Source organism: Coccidioides immitis, assembly GCF_000149335.2.
Source record: "Coccidioides immitis RS genomic scaffold supercont3.1, whole genome shotgun sequence".
NCBI classification, from domain to species: domain Eukaryota; kingdom Fungi; phylum Ascomycota; class Eurotiomycetes; order Onygenales; family Onygenaceae; genus Coccidioides; species Coccidioides immitis.
In genome coordinates this window covers 7,516,938-7,537,024 of record NW_004504310.1, presented here as the reverse complement: position 1 = coordinate 7,537,024, position 20,087 = coordinate 7,516,938, and the positions used below count along the sequence as shown (strand labels likewise).

The following is a 20,087-nucleotide window of genomic DNA, read 5'->3' as shown; positions in this document are numbered from 1 at the left end:
GGCGGGGACGTGCATATTATGCACGGCTCACCCGCGCTAAGCATGCTCCCGGCGTCTTGCCCGTCTTGGGAACGTGCTTGTCGAGAAGCTTGACCCGCGCACTCCGTTGATTGATGCCAAGACCCACCTCCCTTTCCACAGAGCGGGCGTCGCCAGCGCACGTGGGCTCCGACGCTTGCTGGGCGGGCTCTCGGCGCCAAGAAATGCCGTCCTTGGCAAGGCTTAACCGTCAATCTCTGCATCCCGAAGCGGCAAGTGAGCACGTTGGCAACTCGTGCTGCGGTTTTCCGCCGGCGTTCGCGCGGTGGGAGGGACGTGTATTCATGGATAACGGCGGTGTACTTTGTAATCCCGCATTTAATAAACGAAGCGTCTTCTCTGCAGGGAGACAGCTTACTGCAGCTGCTTCTTGAGAATACCTGCCTCTAGCCCAAGGAAAACAAAAAGATATTCTTGTTCGGCAAAAATGTCCGAATCCACACCTCACTTTGATACCCTTGAGCATCTTCCCCAGCTCGTCACATATCCCGCCATCTCAGAGGATGACAAGATCTCTGCCCTTCGTCTCATCGCCGATAGTGTGGCCCAGCAACGCCAAATTGCTGCAAAATCCCTGATATCACATCCACTCTGCATCACTGCACTAGTCCTTCTTATATCCCTGGCCGGAAAATATCAGTCCCATGGAAAATCACTGGGCGACCTGGCGTTTGTAGGCACTACCGGCGCAGGATGCATAATGATCTTGCTCGTGCTTGTGCAATGGGTGACCAGCGCGTACCTCGAAGAGGCGTCACGCGTTGGAACCTGGAAATGGCTGAAAAGCGAGGCCAAGGACCCTTCTACCCCAGTCAGCCCACTCACAGATGATGTCTTCCTCGTTACTAAATACGGCGATGAAATTATTGGCACGATTCTTCTACGAATACCATCCTCGCCGAAGTCGAAGGCAGAGACGCAGGGAGAGCAGCCAGTATTGGTGCGCGCATGGACCGTAGGACGCCGCTATCGCCAGAAGGGCATTGGAACCGGGCTGTTGGAGGAGGCGTTTTCCTACCTACAAGCCAGAAGCCTACATGATCTAGATGTCAGATTCGATAGATCCCACGCAAATTCGTTCCGAGTACTACCAGGAATGTTTAATCGACCCTTCAACATGAGAGAAAATTGGGCAAGACGGAAGTTGGAGGGTGTCAGAAAAATACAAAACGTCATGGTGAAGAAGTAAATGAAACAGAAAGTTCCATGGAAATAGATCGTATAGAAACCCCTAATATTTTTTTTTTCTATTTTTCGAATGAACTATTTGGATTATCAAGGCCCATTGCATCAGATTCAACTTATTCTCGCTTTCGGATTCCCAAGTGCAACTGGAGCCTCTGTAAGTCTTTTTGAAAATATTTCCGAAACAAAATCAATCTTTATGCCGTCAAGACCTTCAAAAAAGAAAAAAATGGGGACAAGGAATAGAGAAAACCCAAGAGAATTCATCCACCCGCCAAGTTGTCCATATTGTGTGAGTGATGTTTCCTTGATAGGACAAGTTATTAGATTCTTGAGCGGCCATTTATTCCTGTTCCCATACTATTCGAAAAGCAAGCCGAGGGCGGTGAAGGAGAAAAGAAAAAAAAGAAAGTGTATCCCAGAGAGCTTTGAGTAGGCCGGAAGGATGCATCACTTTTACCAAGCGGCGCCAGTGTTGCCTGCGTTCCAATCGTCGGTTTTCGAGACAGGAGCCGGCGCAGCAGGTGCATCCCAACCGTCGTTCTCCCCGCCCCAAGCTGCATCGGTGGCTGCAACGTCCAAGTCATCGTCTTCACCATCTGTGTCGTCGTTCCACTCAACTTCGCCGTTTTCTGGGACATATGTTTCGAGGAAGTCCGGAATTTGCTGCTTGCATTCGAGAAGAACCTTGACCAAGTCCGTTGCGATGGCGGAGTCGCGACCGTCGTTGTAGAAAGAGGTGGCGAGTCCTTCGTTTCCAATTCTTGCAGTGCGCCCTGGCATAGTTATTAGGAACTAGGAATGGTAACTTCAATAAATGTCGAGTATCTTACCGATGCGGTGGATATACTCGTCAATACCACCATGTTCGACGCTTGGCAAGTCAAAGTTGATAACATGCATAACATGACGGATATCCAGGCCACGAGCAGAAATGCCGGTAGCAACCATGATGGGGCAAACACCAGTTCGGAATGCACGGCTGTCATTTTCTCGTCAGAATGATCATGTCTTTAAAAGAATCAAGAGGAGCATACATAGCATCTTCACGCTCACGCTGAGTGCGATCAGAGTGGATAGAAGTACTTGGAAGACCATTGTTAAATAAAAAATCATCCAGCAAATCTGCCTGCTGCTTGTTGTTGACAAAGACTAAGGTACGAGACGGCGGGATAGACAGGATCAAGTCGTAGAGAGCCTTCTTCTTCTTATCATCTTCGGTGTAGATGACCTTACAGGTGTCAACAGGTGTCAGATAATCCATATAGTGTGGTGTGGAAAGGAATATATAACATACTTGCTGGGTGACATTCAGGTGAGAACTTCCAGCACGACCAATGCGGATACGGACATGGTCAATGGAAAGGAAACGACGAGCGACTTGGCGACATTCTTTGTTGAACGTAGCAGAAAACATCATGTAGCAATGGTCTGCATCCTCGTTGACATCTAAAATCAGTGTTAGAATTTTCCTTTGGCTTTTCCCACAAAGATTACATTGAGACACCTACCTCCACCAGACATGATCTGAGTGAATTCACGCTCCCAGTTAGAGTGCAACATTTCGTCTGCTTCATCGATGATAGTATACTTGACGCGATGGAGGGACAGCAGGCTGTTCCTGCCCATAAAATCCAAGATTCTTCCTGGAGTTCCAATAAGAATATCACATCCCTTGTGCAAATCGATGCGCTGCTCACGAGCAGGAGCACCGCCATAAATGACGCAGGGACGAAGCATGGAGCGATAGCAAAGGCGACGAGCTTCATCGAAAATTTGAGTTGCCAACTCGCGTGTCGGCGCAACAATTAGGACGAGCGGTTCTGCACGAACGGAGTCGACACTTTCATTGAAACCATTGGTAAGGTCTGGACGTGCGGCCGCAAGTTTTTTCGCCTTTCCCATCAGCTTGGAGAGAACCGGAATCAAAAAAGCAGCAGTTTTGCCGGAGCCTAGAAACGATTATAATGAGCAAGCTAAACGTTTTCAAACGAGAGGAATTATCAATAGCACCCGTACCGGTTTGAGCCACAGCGATCAAATCATAGCCGTTCATGACAGCTGGAATAGAGTAGGCCTGAACCGGAGTAGGGACCTCATAGCCACAAAGTTTCACGTTTTCAAGCAAGACTGGGTGAAGTCCGGCATCGTCGAACTGGGCCTATGTCAGTTTTGCCATGCAGGAAAATGGACACGATCACTTTGAAAACCTACACTCTTGATGGGGTTAGGCTGATGAGTAGTCTCAGCGGTAACCTTGATCTCACGCAAACTAAGGGTTTCAGTTTGAGCCAAGGGCATTTCCTTTGAAAAGACTCAAAGTGACTTACTTCTCGAAAAGATTGCCAGCGCGGTTGGTATACTCATCACGGAAGAGCATCTGTTCAAGTTCTTCGTTTCGCGGGCCCACATCGCCATATTCGTCTTTCCATTCGTACTTGGCGGCAGTCGAAGCCCAAGTAGGTGCCTCATATTCTCCGCTTGTCGCACCGCCAGTGAGCGGACTAGCATTGTAAGTCGCGTAATTATAATGCTGAGGTTCGGCCCAGCCCTTTTCGCGAGCCAAAGCGGCCGCCTCGGAATTCATGTTTCCGTTGAACTTTGGAGCGTCGGGCATTCCCTTGGCCTCCATGCGAGGAGAGCCGGATTCAGTAGCTGCCATCTCGCTAAAGACTTCAAGTCAGCGCCCAAAAGGTCGAATAGCAGTGTCAAGGTAGGCGATGAGGTTAGAAAGAGAGAGTCTAAGGAGCAGGATATATTAAAGCCTCAAAAAGCTGGAAGGGTTGTCTAAGGGATGAGGGCTATAAAAACCAAAAGATGGAGGGGAAAAAAAGAAAGAGAGAGTAGATGCTTTTAAGAAGAGAGGAGATGAAGAGGAAAGATTCACTTTAAATAGAGACGAAACTCACTTGAAGAGAACGGACGAGATTCGCTCTAAAGCTGCGACGAAAGTCACTTGAGAAGAACTGACAATATTCACTGTTAAAGTTACGACGAAAAGTCACTTGAAGGAAACAGACAAGATTCACTCTAAAGCTGCGACGAAAAGTCACTTGAAGGAAACAGACAAGATTCACTCAAAAGCTGCGACGAAAGTCAATTGAGTAGAATTGACAACATTCACTTCAAATGTAGAGGCATGACTCAAAGAGTAGAGACAAAATTCACTTGAAAAGCAAAGACAGGATTCACTCCAAAAGTCAAGACGAAACTCACCTTGAAAATATAGACAAGTGAAGCCCCTGTGCAGACAAGAAGCAGTGTTGTGTTGGACCTGCCAGAGAAAAATAAAGTGAAACAGTCAGAGATAGGGTTAGAAAGTTGAAAAGTGAGTTAATGAAAAAGAGCTCCTGGTGAAGAAGCTCAGCAGCAAAACTCACTCAGCCCAAGTATGGGCAGTGAATGTTGAGACGATAGCACACACCGTGTGAGAGGTGTCTATCTAAGGACTGCTGATGGTGAGAAGTTCAAAGACTAACCTAAAGTGATCACAGCAAAAGCCTGACTCTTTTGCAAGCTAAAAAAAGGTTTCAAGATACAAAGAAAAGAGAGGAAGGACAAGATCCAGTGTCCAGGTTTTGACCTTAGTATTGGTCTGGGTCTTGTTGTGGGTTCTCCGTAGACACGTTGTTCATGGGAAACCGGGGCGACAGGAACACAACAGGAGCATGTGACATAAACAGGCAGAGTAGAGGGTGTTTTAACAAAGAGAAACAAGAAATGAACGGTGCATATCTTTCACGACTGCTGGGTGACTTTCGGTTGGTTCACTCCAATATCCTAATGTCAGCAGCCGACTGGCATGAAGGAGGATACCAGTAAACTCCCCAGAAACAACACAGAGTGAACTGGATGGAGAGAAGAGGAATAATATAAAGAAGAAGCCCAGAGATTCATACAAAGAAGAGGAAGAAGCATATCAGGATATCAGTCTCGTGGAGCGTGAGGGGCGGGGCATTCCCATTTGGGTAATACAGTCCGCCGTGAGGTGGACGACGAGATAGTAGTACACTGTGGGAGAGCTCCATTCACCACAACTCGAAAAGGCGGCCGACAGCCGGCCATCTGCAGCATCCATACACTCCATGGAATGGAGGAAATAGCCAGCATGCATACCAGCCTTGTGGGGTAACGACCTGCCAAATCTCTAGTACACAAAGCAGTCTGGGCTACTCGGCTGAGCGTGAAAGACATTTAGGTTTCTATTTGGCTATACCGGCAGTATGACGCTGAGCCCGATGAAGGACAGAGAGCAGGCTCAAGGGTATCGAACCGGCCTGGCACAATACCACCGAAGAGGAGATTCGGACCGATAAAAAGCACGGATATATTGCCGGTATCCCATCGAAAGACCTGGTGCAGCACTCAACCTGAAGACATTAGGTTGGGCAGCGGCCTTTCATATGTCATATGTCCCGGGAGAGAGGAACGGTATATAACTCCCAGGGCTTGAAGATCAAATCCCAGGCAGATTGGTGACATGATTTGTTGTTTAGTCGTGCCCAGACATCTTCATGCTTCCTTGTCTGGCAATTATATCTGAATATATGTATAAACTTGGCTGTTGACGACGCCTGCAGAGCTCCCTGAGAAGCCCCCGAGAGGAAATCGCGCATTTTTAGGTTGGATGCTCGTAGCCTACCCTGGGGTTGGCACAAAATTGGCGGGACTTGGCAGCGGTTGGGTCTCGCAAACCACCGAAAACCGGACGAGAGATGATCGTTCGAAGACGTGAACAAACTGGTTGCTGTTATTCGTAGACGCCCTAAGGGCTTGCCAATCTAAGATGTAATTACAAATTTATCCCAAATCGGGTTTATCCTACAACAGCTTTTTTGATTGTCGACCCCATTCTACTTCGTATGGTAGTTCAAAACACCCTCATGATCTTGGGTCAAGTGCAGTTCCGCTTGATGGCTGAAGTCCCCATCGGAGTAATTCTCGTGGTTCAATTCATGCCACCATCACAAACTGCCCTTCACCCGGTATGCCATCGACGAGTACGTAAATCACATAAGGACCCGGAGGGACAACACTAGAAGTTGGTGGCATCTTAACTGATACCTTTTGCTTCTTCCTCCAGGATTTCCATCCTTGATGATCTAAGTAGAGCATTCGATGCCCCATATGAACACTATGCGTGACGAATCCCCCGTGGTAAAGCACAATTGACAGCTTTCGCGCTGGCCGTCGGTTATGGAAAGTGATATCAAAATTGCCATCCGGCTCAAGATATCTGCTCGAAATTACAATTTTGCGTGGTCTCCGGTCAGCTTTCCCGTCCATAAAGTAATGAGGCGTGTAGATTTCAACGCGGAACTCAGTGGGAAAGGCAAGCATTGGATCGTTGGGGTTTGTAACCAGAAGAGGTTGCTCGACGGGATTGGAACCTGCGACAAGGACGGTCCCATCAAGCAATAGGAGGGCCACAGAGTGATACATCCGCGGCACTTCACTTGTCCCTCCGATAGCCCATCGCTTCTTTGGAGGCGCTTGCGGACGGTAAATCCAAGGATTGTAGATAGGGTTCTCCGCTATGCCATACCCCTGAGCACCATTTCTGCAGCCATTGATCCAGATGACAGTCCCATCAGGTAGTAAAATCCCTTCACCCATGATTCTTCCGCCTGGCATGGCTTCTAATTCCCATCTAGGCTCTTCTGATAAAGGTCGGATACGTCCGCACGTTGGATCGCTAGGACTGTCGATATCTTGGAAAGCGCCGCCACCACAAATAATGATTTCCGGCTCCCATCCGTTCGCACTCCGAAGGGGCAAAAGTACGCTTCCTCCTGTGTTTGGATATGTTCGATAATCTCCGGGTAGGTCTGGAAGAGTCTTAACGGTAACTCCAGCGTCCACGTCGAAAACCTCTGCTGACCTGGAAACGAAAATAAACACGGTGCCATCATTTAAGAGGTGGAGAAACGGATACATATAGTATGGTTGATTTTCATCAAGAATTGATAGTTCGACACTGTTCCCAGATGGGAATCCATTTTTGTCAAGAAGTTCATATGTTGGGTTGTTGTTCCGCATGACACTTGGATCATCGCCATTTAAACTACCGGAGACCACGAACACCCGGCCATCAGAAAGGGTCTGTACGGTTGGATACCATCTACCTGTCGACAATTGATGCCCAGGTTCTTCCCAGGGTGTTCCATCGAAATTGTCGTCATCAAACCGCCGTTCTAGGTATCGAATCCCTCTGAAGCCGTCATCAACGGTCGGATCCATCCATTTCAATGGACCGTTCCCTCCAACGGATAGCACCCGTCCATCTGCTAGGAAAGTTCCACCACTGCAGAATACATTTGTCTAGAAAGCGAATGTCAGCCGGCTTAACTTGGAGTCTCGGTATAGAATTCCAAACCTTGTAACTTAGAGGAGCCAACGAACTCGTTATCGGGTCAAACTCCGTAGAATAGGCGTATCTCCCGTTCTCTAATACCACTTCGGTATAGTTTTCAACTTTATCGGCAAAGGCAACTCGTCCATTCTGTAGAAGAACGGCAATCATTGGAGGTACACCAGATCGACCTATGATGTGAAATTGCCCGGGTAGGCGGCTAGGTCGAAAGCGTATAAGAGCAGGAGGTTTGAGGGCGTCTTCACTAAGACACGCGCCTGATTGACAACCGTAGCCGCAGTGTGAAGTTGTATTTCCACATATCTAAGATAAGATTAGCTCATAACTGGAGTATAACAGGGTGTCAACTCACGCCAAACGGGGAGCAGCAGCTGCCTTTTGGCCAATCCCCACAGACCATATTTTTATGCGCAGATCCGCAATGACCATTATTGGTCACCAGAGTACTACCATCACTGTCACCTGCCGGAGTTTTCGGAGGAGCGGGACGCAGCAATGGCTCGTCCACAGGCTGCTCATTACTTGGGAACATATCTTCGAATATGGGGTCCGTAGAGTTGATTAGCTCCATACATATCTCATGGGGCGAAGCGAGACCCTGTTGTATTTTCTCCCTGAAACCAGCAAACATTATCAGTGGCCTTTTCCTTATCACGTAAACGCTTCCAGTCTAAGAAACACTTCGAAGTAACGGTTAGGCGCGCTGATCCTCCTGTGGGAGTCCGTACCCCATAGTTTGGGGAAGTAACAAGAAACTGGCAAAAGCATGACTTACCAGTAGGATCGACTTATTTCGAACCTATTTCCATATTTTCGGTCCGAACCAGTCCGGACTCTTCCAGGAATATAATCAATGAGAAGCTGCCTTGGAGATATTTTGCGTTTTGAATATGACACTAGGCACTCGGGGAGAGAAATAGTATCGAGTTTTACCGACACTGGGCGCCTTTTGGCACCATGGGCTGCCCTGCTGGGTTCACAGCTATATATCCTTGGGCGTCAAAAACGTAGTTTGTTAGGCATGAAATGGCAGACTCACGTGCCGTATGGGGAACAGATCTGGCCCCGCATACATCTTGTAGCAGTTGCAAGCGTGGGGTCGCATGACAATCCAGCATGGCTGAAGACTATATTCGCGTTGACTTCACAGGCTAAAAGGAAAAGCAGGGTCAGGCTCATTGCGACCCGTCAGGCAATGTGCACAGTCCGAAGAGCCTCAGTAACACACGGAATCAGAAGACGGACCGCCCAATCGCAGTTATATCAAAAATGTAAGTAAAAGTACAAGTTGACTTGGAGGAAAATGTCCATCGATCTATCAGTGCCACAGGCATGGATGAGGAGCGTGTACGGGTGAATAATATCAGAAGATGTTCCAACTAGCACAGATACGGCGTCCATCGGAAACAAGAAGAAAAAGAAGAAGAAGAAGACAAACAGTGGCCACCGACTGATGGCGCCGGGCTGACGTTGATGTGAAGATTTCAAGGCAGGGCCGCTGCATGTCGCCTTCGTAGGAGGGCAGCCGCAACGGAGAGAACCCACGGGTGTGTCTCTGGGAAAGAAACCTCGACCAAGCTCGCATGCAGGCAGAAAGAAGGCTTCACATCAGGTCACGATATGGCCGATTGAAGGTGTCGACGAAGCACGAGGCATTCTCTGTGCAGTCAACCGCTCTCCCCATTGCGATGGGGTACTCCGTACTCCGTAGAGTCGGCAGAAATACCACTGGCTGGTCAGACGGCTAGGATGAGAAAACACTCTATCATATGATATATCTCAACAGTAATGAGATCCGTAGTGTAGCTATCCCTCAAGGGGATGATAGGCTTTGGTGCGGCATCTTCCCGGGAGTGGATGGTGATCTATGGCGAACGACGTGCGGAACCGGAAGCGGAGCACGCGACAAGAGCCCGTCCCCCAACAAGAAACGAGGGTCAGATAAACCCCAAGATCGATCGGTGTGCGAAAGACCCGGCAGTGCAGCGATGCGATGGCTATGCTGTGCCTGGCGAGATGACTCCTTGGTTGCCATTTGCCGGCGCGAGACGAAGACTGGCGGGCGAAACCATGGATCCCTCGGCCAGAAGTCCGCCGTCCACCATCCGCCGCCGTGCGTTTCCTCGGTCAAGTCGCGCATCATCCAGCGGTTTAGCTCCCTGCCCGGCCAGAAGGAGATATACGCCGTAAGCGTGGGCACGGCGAAACCCCCATCGCAATTCAGCTCAACCAAAAAACAAAAAAGCGCGCAACGCCCCCAAAGCAAAACGACCCTTCAAATAGCCCGCTCACAGCAGCTTTCCCCTTCCCCCAGTGCAAATGAAGCATCAGTCATGTCGTCGTCGCAGAGATCAGCAGCGGACCTGGATACCTCCCGAACAAAGCCCCACCGGCCGTTCCAGGAGGATCATGCTGCTGTCCAGCGACTCGAAGAGGCCATCTCGCATCCGGGATCCGTGAAGATTAACGTGAAGGGCGCCTTCATCGTCGACGAACAGCCAACGGAGCAGAGCCGTGTTGTTTTCGACTGCCGGGACGGAATTCACTACGAGCACAAGGATATCCGGCTACCCCATCACACCGATGTCGTCAGTCACGTTGCCGTCGATGTAAGCTCCCTTTCCTCTTGTCCCACTCTGCTCTCTGAACCCATCCAAACCCCTTCCAGAACTGCGGCTCCATGCAGCTTTTACCCGTGACCGCGTGTTTGGTTAAAAATAGCTTACCTCTTCGCCACCCTAGATCGGAGGGTCGCTAGCGAAACTCGTCTACTTCTCCCCGGAGCTTGGCTCTTCGGCCGACGGCGGCAGGCTGAACTTCCTGAACTTCGAGACCGAGCGCATCGATCTGTGTATCGATTTCTTAAAACAATTAAAAGAGAACCACAGGAAGCTCAATGGCTCGGCTCCCGGTCCCCTCTGCATCATGGCCACCGGAGGAGGTGCGTACAAATACTACGATCGGCTAAAGGAGGAACTAGGAGTGGACATTATCAGAGAAGATGAGATGGAATGTTTAATAATTGGTACAGTATCCGTCTGATGAGTGGATGAATCGCTTGAAACTCATAGGTCTTGTATAGGGCTGGATTTTTTTATCACAGAAATTCCGAACGAAGTCTTCACCTACAGCGAGACATCACCCATGGAGTTCGCTGAGGCACGACCGGACGTCTATCCTTACCTCTTGGTGAATATTGGATCCGGAGTATCGATGGTCAAAGTCTCCGCTCCCAGAAGGTTTGAACGTGTCGGGGGCACATCGCTCGGTGGGGGCACTTTCTGGGGGCTGATGTCCCTACTGACTGGTGCCCGAACATTCGACGAAATGTTGGCAATGGCAGAACTGGGAGATAATAGCGGAGTCGACATGCTGGTTGGCGACATCTACGGGACCGACTATACAAAGATTGGGCTCAAGTCGTCAACCATCGCCAGCACCTTTGGCAAGGTTTTTAAGATGCAGCGCCTTGCAGAACGCAGTGCCCAGGGTAGCGAATGCCTTTGCGAAAGTGATTCGGAGTCCGAACGGGATGTCTCGCAATTCCGCCGTGAGGATATTAGCCGAAGTTTGCTTTTTGCTATCAGGTACGTCCCCGTGACCCCAGCACACTACCTTTTCATAGTCTAGCCTTTGAAAGCTGACAGTCTCTAGTAATAACATTGGCCAAATTGCCTACTTACAATCAGAAAAACATCAGATCAAACACATCTACTTTGGTGGCTCCTTCATACGGGGTCACCGCCAGACCATGAACACCCTATCATATGCTATCCGATTCTGGTCCAAGGGAGAAAAACAAGCTTATTTCCTTCGCCACGAAGGCTATCTTGGTGCTGTTGGAGCATTCTTGAAGCGGCAACCCCAAGATTGGGGTCGCCGTCGGAGTATTGAAAACACGGCGGCCACCCGATTCGCCGCCTATCGGGAGGAATTGCGAAGTGCCACAAAGAACGGGACAGAGCTGCCACCCACGTAATTAATTGGATCTCAAGCCCTTCCCCTTCATTCAGCTAACTCTTTTTTGGCGCCGTCTTTGTGCCTTTTTATTTGGCATGCATGCGTGTGAAACGATATACTGGATTGTTGGATTTCCGAAAGATTCCCCTAGATCTTTGCTTTATTATTTTCATGTGTCAATTTTTTTTTTTCTACTTAAATAGGTTGCATGCTAGAGGTGCCAAACCAGTGGCTGAATGTTGACATGTTTCTTCATCCATTTGCTGAACATTGATTCTTGTTGGGATTCCCCGGTTTCGAGTAAATGTTGCTTGGGTCAGGGGCAACTAACTAATCTCCGTGTCATGACTTTGTGTATCATGGCTCTTGGCTACTTTTACATACATCATACTCCCGTACTCCGTACTATGATTCACTTTCCAAATTCAAGAAGGGATCGAGTATTTTTAGATCTTATCGCGATTGTGATACTTTCGGGACCATGATCCAGATTCCAGCCGTCATTAGCTGCCAGTAAATGACCCCATTCAAGTCACATGTCATTCATACCTGCTTGTAGGGTTTGCAATTTGAAATCCAGGCGGAGAAATGTCACAATGTGGCATTCATCCAAACCCGTGTTTAAAACCCTCTCCCTGGTTTTTTTTATTCTTCATCCTACCTTACTCTTGAGCAGGCTTCCCTTGTCTCAGGATGCTCGACGACACCTAGCCAAGCCTTCCAGCGACAATTCGAGCAAATAGGCTCCCACCAGGTTCTTACGGGACTGGAAGTTCGAGAGGATTAGCGGTGAAGCTGCTCTTGGGTCGAACCCTATTGCAGATAGGAATGAAGTTCACGGTTTTAACTGCAGAATGATATACATCTCCGGTAAATCCAAAAAGAAGTAAGGATTAGGAGAGAGACAGTGAACTTGGATGGCAGAAAATGAGAGAAATGCGCAGCTGAACTGCTAAATTCGCCTGAATTATCCATTGCAGGATAACCATATCCTTGTTTTCGGGAATATGGGGTATCCAAAAGTTTGGAAAGATCTTGCAAACATGGTCCAGGTCAGTTGCTAACATTGCACAGATTCTCATCAGACTGCCCTAGTATAGGATAAGTGGATTCCCAACAAGACATTCAACAGACTTTACAGGCACGAAACCCCAGAATGGGGAAGTGGCTACAAAAGTGGCTACCGATACGGAGCCGACTCACATCGAATTGAGGTGCCTATGCAAATGTGAGACATCAAAGCGAATCGAAACATCATTCCACACATCCCTAGACGGTAAACTTGCAGTTTACTGTCACTCGATATATTTCCACTATCTCATTAGAGAAATTGAACCTGGTAAAATAGACAAATGTCGGTCAGCTAACCGCCTATCCACCCAATGTGATATGAACGTAGTCTGGTTCTGATCGGGTTGCATTGTTGGCTTCAAAATATGCAGCAATGTCAGCTTCTAGGGCGTCCCGTGTGATTCCAAGAACGATTGCAACCCGTATCCTCTTTTACCTCCGGAGGTTGTATCTTTAAAGGCCCCGGGGAATTTTTGTCGTCTGATACTTTGAACCAGGCTGCCAAATCTCGCTTAACTGGCCTTCCTGGGGCCTATTGCATCAAGTGGCCCTATGAGTATCCAATTACCAGCTGGGATGGCACGGATACTATGTTTTAGCAGTAGAATATTTCCTCTAGGAACCCTGTCGATGCTCACCTGTCGCGCTTTTAGAGTAGTCCACGCAGATGCTGGAACCAAGGATGATAGATCGGGTGGAATGGTAGAAATGACAGAGGCTGTCACGTTGTGAACATGCTGTGTGTTCGAGTTCCGAGGTCGTCCGCCGTATTTTCCTTGGCCCATCGCTTTTAAAGAGGTATTAAGGGTGCCATCAAAGAAAGGTTTCCAGGAAATCCAGGCGCATACGATGTGACTTGGTTGTATATTACTGGCTTGACTAGTCCTACCCGCGCATCCCAAGGCTTTCGTTGCCTGTCAGTGCATATCTGCAGACTGCGATTGGCCATGAGGTGTTGTGACGGATTTCCTTGTAATCGATTGAGTGTCCCTTTAGGGTCGTTGTGAAAGCGACTATGCATAGGTCCGCCGGGATCATGACTCCATTCGGGGCATCGCCGCTCCACCTCGCTTATTAGAATTCATGGCACACAAGCGAAGACGGAATGTGATTCGAGTATTTGAGGTCGTCGTGCAATATCGTGTTGGCATGGGATACATCGGGACCTTCGTGGATGTAATTGCCAGTACGTAACTCAAGCTGTGATGTTTATGGCGGCCATAATGGTTCCCTGAAGAGACTCACCAAGCCCGAGGCTCTCGAATGCCTGTGCATGCCAAGGAATAGGCATGGGAAAAATACCATAATACTCAATAGCTTGAAAAGGAAAGCAGAAAGCAAAGTTAGTTAACGGTTAGGGTTCCCGGTATCCAGATCCTTGGCCCAGAGCAAATACAACATATCGCCCAGAGCCAATGTCATTCAACAGACCAAGGCTAGACCCATCGAGCCATTCAAGTATCGCCTGCCCAGATATTTTGGCCGTGGGTACTGGGGCTTTCCGGGATGTATGAGGGAATCTGACGCGCAGTGGGATGCACGGATTATGTATTCTGTATGATTTCTAGAGGAGGCTGGACACATGAGAGTTTAAATGTTTACCAAAAGCGCCTTACCGTAACAAAATTGCAGACTGTAGTCCTAATAGAGTGGTGCTAAAATGAAGGGTTGTCCATGGTTTGGTTGACGGATAGGTGGTAAAGCATTGAAATCCCTGTACGGGCCAATACAAGCATTCTGCAAGGGAGATCAGGGAACTTCCTTGGTATCCACTAGCTCGGTTGCAAAAAGTAGGTATAGACGAGTCTTCGGTTGGGGGTGGCCTGTGAAACTTTTGTGTGCCTCCGCATATGCAGTAAAGTGCCTCAATCATGCCTGCCACGGTGGCCCCGGGAATGGACTGGCCGAAACAATCTGATCACTGCTCAATGCCGGCACAGTTCTTGATTCATCTTAGGAGTCGAGCTCTGGGCTTGCCAATTAGGCTCATGACTTCGTATTGGTGTTACATCCGGCCAGGTTTAAGCTAAGAAGATGGCCGAACGAGTCGATTTCCCACAAAGAGGTATCGATGATGGCTTTACGCAGAACGAACTGCAGACACGACCGCTCCTCGTTCTAGGCCGGGGGAAAAAGTATTAAAGGGCCGTCATCTCCCACACAGGATTTCAGAGATCATGGTCTTTTTTTCTTCGATTTCCACAAGGTAAGGATTCAAACAAGTTTTTATAGTGCCACCAGCTCAGGATATCTAACTGGAGCTTGTGCATTAGAGTTAAGAAGAAAAGCTTAAACGTTCAATCATGCGCGTTGCCGCAACAACACCGCAGGCTCTCGAGCTTCTGCACAGTATCGCTGCTACAGCAATATCTTGGTCATCCGGTCGACTTGACGTGTTTGGCCTGGGGACCAACAATGCCCTATACCACAAATGGTATCAAAGACAATGGGGTCCTTCCCAGAACGACTGGGAGTACCTTGGAGGTACCTTCAGCAGCCAGCCAACCGCAGTCTCCTGGGGAGACGACAGAATCGACATTTTTGGCCTAGGCACCAATAACCAAATGTACCATAAGTATTGGGACGGATCTGCTTGGGGTCCTTCCACTACCGGGTACGAAAACTTGGGAGGCGTTTTCAGTTCCCGCCCATCAGCTGTCTCATGGGCCGAAAATCGACTCGACATCTTCGGGCTTGGAACAAACAACCAAATGTACCACAAATGGTGGAACGGCGCTCGATGGGGACCATCACAGACGGATTGGGAGAATCTTGGAGGCGTGTTCAGCAGCCCTCCAAGCGCGGTCTCCTGGGGCCCAAATCGAATTGATATCTTCGGCTTAGGTACCGATAACCGGATGTACCACAAATGGTGGGATGGCTCTCGCTGGGGGCCATCGCAGACTGGTTGGGAAAATCTCGGTGGAGTCTTCAACAGCCAGCCGGTCGCCGTGGCCTGGAGTGCCAATCGACTCGATATTTTCGGAGTCGGTACGGACAATGCCTTGTATCACAAATGGTGGGATGGATCTCGATGGGGTCCGTCGACGACTGGGTGGGAAAACCTCGGGGGCGTTTTGACTAGCCCTCCAGCAGTTGTCTCGTGGGAAGCCAACCGGCTTGATATTTTCGGAATTGGGACCGACAACCAAATGTATCACAAATGGTGGGATGGCTCGAGATGGAATGATTGGGAGGCTCTCGGTGGCGTCTTCAACAGCGCACCAGCAGCTGTCTCTTGGGGCCCGAGACGACTCGATATATTTGGTCTAGGAACAAATAACGCCATGTTCCACAAGTGGTTCGATGGAAGATGGGGCCCATCGACAACTGGATGGGAATCACTTGGCGGTACATTCACCTCGTCCTAAATATCAGGGAAGCACTCCACACTCCATAGCCCTGCACTCGGCTTTCAAAGCAGATTCCTGCTCATAGTTTTTCGCTTGGTTCTTAATGCTGAAGCACAATTATCCTGGTTCACGGGTAGCGCCAGTGGCAGATTTGAGTGTTTATTGGTTAGCTACTCCGTAGAACGTTTAACAATGATATACGGAGTACTCTCTTTGAAATCGCAGAAATATAGGTCGTATAAATGGGTGATCCCAGCATAAAGTAGCAACCATCGAGCGCGCAGTCTTGTTTAACGACCATGTTCCTCGAGGAGATGTAAATGTCGACAACGAAGGTTCATGTGGAGACACCTTTCAAGAACTATTCCCCTGGAATAACCTCATCCGTCCGGCTAGGCCATTGTCGGCATCGCTGGTCCTCTTCAACTGTAAATCCCTATTTGCTGGGTGGAAGAGGTCGTCGGTGAAGGCGGTTGGCGCCCGACTGAGGTTTCTCACGTGATACAAGTATTTCCGCATTCACGTGATCCTTGCCCTGACGGCCTCCTGAGGTCATCTTGAAAGCTTCCCGTTAACTATTTCGTGTCTGGCAACAAAAAAAAAAAAAAAAAAAGAAAAGAGGACAAGCCTCCGTTCAGCGCCTTCATAGAGTCTTACTCGCTCCCAATATTTTACGAATCCCTTGAAAATGCCCAGGTAGTTGCAGATTTCTAGCCTCCGATGGCTAGTTCCCCTCCTCCACCAAACACCACCTCCCGCCCTCAATCCTTGGGCACTCCCGCGGCGCCAGTTCCTCCCCCCGTACCCGTTGAGACCCATCCGAATCGAGCAGGATTAAAGCCTCGCCCCCCTTTACGCCCTCCGCCGGATCCGAGCCGACTCGCACCGGAAGATGCTTACTTTGCTCACTCGCCCCCGCGATTGCGGCCGCTTAACCTCCCGAACAACCATGCGGCAAGCAACCCTGACCTGCTTAACCGGGTTGTTGCAACACCTGCGGCGGTAGCTGCGTTGAGACCGCCGCCAGCTGTACCCGGCACGAAACCAAAAGCTACGGGGGAGGCGCGGCGAGACCGCGGGCGCAGTCGGAGGAGAAAGCGGCAGTGGAAGAAGTTGTTATGGGTGAAGCAGTCCTGTAAGTCTCATGTTGATTTTCATTCAGAACCCCAAATCCGGCCCATGGCACAGGATATGCTGCTAGAACTTGATCTGCGTGCTATTTCCTATCTCTAACCGGCTATACAACATTTAGACCCAGATAATTACACAGACACTGAGACGTTCCTCGACCATCTGCAACGAAATCCCAGATTACGACCCTACGACTTCTGGCCACTAGTGGCCGATTTTACCGTTATTGTGCAACATGTTTGCTCTGTTATAATATTTGTCTGCTGCTTTTCTGCCATTTTTCAAGAGCGTGTTAGTCCAGTGTCGGTGGTCAGCTGGGCGACCCTATGTACGATATTCTGCTGGTGTCTTTGGGATTACTGGGAGGGAAAGGTTCAGATGGAATCCGCGCAATTTCAGCATGGTACGGTCGGCGATCCAGCAGACGACGGCTCAAGCTCCGGCTCTTTGTCCGGTTCCACAGGAGACGACCGAAAAAGAAAGTCTACGGACAATGGGCTTGGGCTATCTCTAGATTTATCCAGTATAGGAAGCCCACCAAGCCGACAGAGTACTATGACCAGCTCGTATTCTGACGATACATCTGCGACTTCTCTACACTCGACGCGATCTTCGGTTTCCCCCCCGCCTCTCATGTCGAACAGCCCTAGCTGCTACCCTAGTCCTTCCAACATTATCCCCAAATCTCCCGGAGCAATAGCCATAAACTCTTTTCATGTACCCTATCTTCCCTCTCGCGCTACTCAACGTTTGATAACAGCAAAATCTGCGCTCCTCATCTTTTGTGCGCTCCAAGGCCTTTCTCCCATCCTCAAATCCCTCACGAAATCTACAACGAGCGACTCTATCTGGGCCATGTCCTGCTGGCTCATGATAATCAACGTTTTCTTCTTCGACTATGGGAGCGGGACCAAAGAAAACCAAAATCTTAGCAACAACACTGGCGCAGGGGCTGTGGCTGCTAAGTTCCCCGCGTCCCTATCCACGAATGCGGCGTTAATGGCCTCCACAGTCCTCGCCTCCAGACTCAAATCGACCACGCACGTGTTCAGCCTAACGCTGTTCTCCATTGAGGTCTTCGGGCTATTTCCCGTATTCCGACGCCACCTTCGCGCAATTTCCTGGCGCGGCCATGTCCTACTTACCGTATCTCTCGTTATCGCAGCTGGAGCGGCAGTGGGAGTCACCCTGAAGGGAGGCTACAAAGGAATGATATTGGGAATATTGATTGGTGCCCCATCCACTGCGTTAGCCATGGGAGGGTGTAGCTGGTGGTTGATTCGGTTGCAGAAGTATAAGAATGTTGTTGCAGGCCCGTGGGATCAAGCCAAGCCTATTCTGAGAAGGCATTGGGACTGACGCTGTTTGGGCTAATTAATTATAGACGAATGATAATTCATGCAAACCTTGATGTGCCATATCCTTGTCTTTTGCTTCTAGCTTTACCAGCGCACCCTGCGGCCTTTCCCCGCAGTCTGAGGATGAAGAGCATCCTTTCCAATGGGCTGGACTAGAGGAAAATCGCAGAACCTGCCATAGGTCCCGGAGATTTATTGAGCGGGTGCATTCACCACTTGACAAGCGCAGATCGGTAACTAGCCGATAGGGATGAGCTCGTCCTTCATGTGGATAAAAGTGTTCTTCGTTAAGGCTGTCTTCCCGGACCTGGGCAGTCAGCGACCAACACCAGCATACTTCAATACTTTTCTGCGAATAGCCTAGGAACGCGTCCAAGTAGCGATCAAGCCGCGTATGTACTCCGTCAAATGTGGAGAATTTTCCCCGTTTGGCATCTGTCGCGACTTTCAACGGTTTCAAGTGGGTACTAACTGGCGCTTGAGCTCCGGTTTTGTTAAACTCAGGCGCAGATCAGCTGTTCCCCGCAATGGAACGATGCAAAGCTCTTCCCATGGGACGTGCTGGCATTTATGCGCATATGGTTTTCCTGTGGTATTGTGGATGCGACTCGTAAACGGCTGAGCAGCCAGATCCTTCCCGTAGGTATCTCGCCCGCCCTCCCATATTCGTGTCGGCGAGCAGTGGCGGCAAAGACGCCAATGTTGAGAACTGATCCAATAGAGAAGGCCATGGAGCTCGATGGATTGAAGTTCAACGGGCCCGATGACGACCACTTGCATTCATGGTTTAAGAGACCACACATGATAGACTTTGACGTGTCGATATTCGTTCTGGGCGCATGAGGAGAACTGGAGCAGGCAGGCCTTATTATTGGACGACCAATCTGCGAACTGATGGGCTTGCTGTTTCGAAACCTACCCGCCTCGTCTCACCATCGCGAACATGCGGTGGGCAGGGCGGCTGCGAGCGGTTTTCTGGTGTGGGCCGCCAAACTCGCCAAAAGGAATAGCCCAGCAGCAACCTTCTTCCAACCTCCTCGCGGCGCCGGATGCTCCAGGATGGATGGAAGTACCTACATACATATGTCTGTCCATCCATCTCCTGTGCGGTCCAACTGAGTGCTTCAGGGGCGATGTTGATCCTGTTACATCACTGTCCCGTCTTTCCCATCCATTGGAAGCAGCATCGGCTTGGTATTCTACCTCCAAATTTCAAAATTTCGAATCCAAATGTTCAACCGGGTGTGCCAGCCTAAGGATATACAGAAGTGTCGTCAGCTGGTGTCCGGGGTGGAGCCTACTCAAAGTTAGCTCTTGTTGCAGTTGGACCTCCCTCGTTTCATCCCAGGCCATGCCGGTCTGGCAGTGCTGCATCTCTGACCTCGTCAGCCGATGGATCGTCTCACATATTGGGAGAGAGACAAAAGCATACACGTCATGTAGGTGGAAAGAATCTTCACCAATCCACTTACTGTTTGGTCCCGACGACCTTCCTGGCCGGTCTATGAAAAGGGCGTCCTGACATTTTCTTAGATTCAGGGACCGTTGTGCAATCATTGGCCCACTACTCCGTAATGATCGCCAGATCCTATCCAGGGCTCAATATTTGGGCTTACG

At 49.5% G+C, this 20,087-nt stretch overlaps 9 protein-coding genes across 9 annotated transcripts; 5 read left to right on the top strand and 4 right to left on the bottom strand.

Annotated features, from left to right (window-relative positions):
• Positions 1–101: 101 nt before the first annotated feature.
• On the top strand, positions 102–1,228 carry CIMG_00340 (acetyltransferase; the record flags this gene model as incomplete). Its single annotated transcript, XM_001246568.2, has 1 exon — positions 102–1,228. The coding sequence occupies exon 1, from the start codon at positions 467–469 to the stop codon at positions 1,226–1,228; it is 762 nt and encodes a 253-aa protein (XP_001246569.1). The 5' UTR covers positions 102–466.
• Positions 1,229–1,557: 329 nt separating this feature from the next.
• On the bottom strand, positions 1,558–3,886 carry CIMG_00341 (DEAD/DEAH box RNA helicase; the record flags this gene model as incomplete). The annotated part of the gene is made up of 8 exons (XM_001246569.2): positions 1,558–2,000; positions 2,058–2,206; positions 2,262–2,455; positions 2,522–2,673; positions 2,736–3,176; positions 3,244–3,379; positions 3,439–3,496; positions 3,555–3,886. The coding sequence occupies 8 exons, from the start codon at positions 3,884–3,886 to the stop codon at positions 1,681–1,683; spliced, it is 1,782 nt and encodes a 593-aa protein (XP_001246570.2). The 3' UTR covers positions 1,558–1,680.
• A 2,291-nt stretch (positions 3,887–6,177) lies between these two features.
• Positions 6,178–9,670, bottom strand: CIMG_00342 (glyoxal oxidase; the record flags this gene model as incomplete). The annotated part of the gene is made up of 5 exons (XM_001246570.2): positions 8,637–9,670; positions 8,373–8,579; positions 7,950–8,277; positions 7,601–7,900; positions 6,178–7,545 (listed from the first exon to the last, which is right to left on the bottom strand). The coding sequence occupies exons 3-5, from the start codon at positions 8,226–8,228 to the stop codon at positions 6,178–6,180; spliced, it is 1,947 nt and encodes a 648-aa protein (XP_001246571.1). The 5' UTR covers positions 8,229–8,277; positions 8,373–8,579; positions 8,637–9,670.
• Positions 9,367–11,926, top strand: CIMG_00343 (pantothenate kinase; the record flags this gene model as incomplete). Its single annotated transcript, XM_001246571.2, has 4 exons — positions 9,367–10,206; positions 10,340–10,622; positions 10,680–11,184; positions 11,252–11,926. The coding sequence occupies 4 exons, from the start codon at positions 9,367–9,369 to the stop codon at positions 11,574–11,576; spliced, it is 1,953 nt and encodes a 650-aa protein (XP_001246572.2). The 3' UTR covers positions 11,577–11,926.
• A 1,078-nt stretch (positions 11,927–13,004) lies between these two features.
• On the bottom strand, positions 13,005–14,176 carry CIMG_10533 (uncharacterized protein; the record flags this gene model as incomplete). The annotated part of the gene is made up of 2 exons (XM_012358810.1): positions 13,267–14,176; positions 13,005–13,160 (listed from the first exon to the last, which is right to left on the bottom strand). Exons 1-2 carry the CDS (start codon positions 13,411–13,413, stop codon positions 13,005–13,007), a joined length of 303 nt encoding a protein of 100 aa, XP_012214233.1. The 5' UTR covers positions 13,414–14,176.
• On the top strand, positions 13,712–14,620 carry CIMG_12884 (uncharacterized protein; the record flags this gene model as incomplete). The annotated part of the gene is made up of 4 exons (XM_004445902.1): positions 13,712–13,814; positions 13,987–14,136; positions 14,323–14,418; positions 14,586–14,620. 4 exons carry the CDS (start codon positions 13,712–13,714, stop codon positions 14,618–14,620), a joined length of 384 nt encoding a protein of 127 aa, XP_004445959.1.
• Positions 14,621–14,811: 191 nt separating this feature from the next.
• Positions 14,812–16,104, top strand: CIMG_00345 (carbohydrate-binding protein). The gene has a single exon (XM_012358779.1). The coding sequence runs from the start codon at positions 14,932–14,934 to the stop codon at positions 15,997–15,999; it is 1,068 nt and encodes a 355-aa protein (XP_012214202.1). The 5' UTR covers positions 14,812–14,931; the 3' UTR covers positions 16,000–16,104.
• Positions 16,105–16,701: 597 nt separating this feature from the next.
• Positions 16,702–18,517, top strand: CIMG_00346 (phosphatidylinositol:UDP-GlcNAc transferase PIG-C; the record flags this gene model as incomplete). The annotated part of the gene is made up of 2 exons (XM_001246574.2): positions 16,702–17,116; positions 17,234–18,517. The coding sequence occupies 2 exons, from the start codon at positions 16,702–16,704 to the stop codon at positions 18,469–18,471; spliced, it is 1,653 nt and encodes a 550-aa protein (XP_001246575.2). The 3' UTR covers positions 18,472–18,517.
• A 453-nt stretch (positions 18,518–18,970) lies between these two features.
• CIMG_10534 (uncharacterized protein) lies at positions 18,971–19,823 on the bottom strand (the record flags this gene model as incomplete). The annotated part of the gene is made up of 3 exons (XM_012358811.1): positions 18,971–19,319; positions 19,390–19,543; positions 19,772–19,823. 3 exons carry the CDS (start codon positions 19,821–19,823, stop codon positions 18,971–18,973), a joined length of 555 nt encoding a protein of 184 aa, XP_012214234.1.
• Positions 19,824–20,087: the final 264 nt, after the last annotated feature.

What these genes read in the sequence shown, in the direction of transcription:
- CIMG_00345 (XM_012358779.1), top strand. Translation starts at nt 14,932, where the DNA reads ATGCGCGTTGCCGCAACAACACCGCAGGCTCTCGAGCTTCTGCACAGT.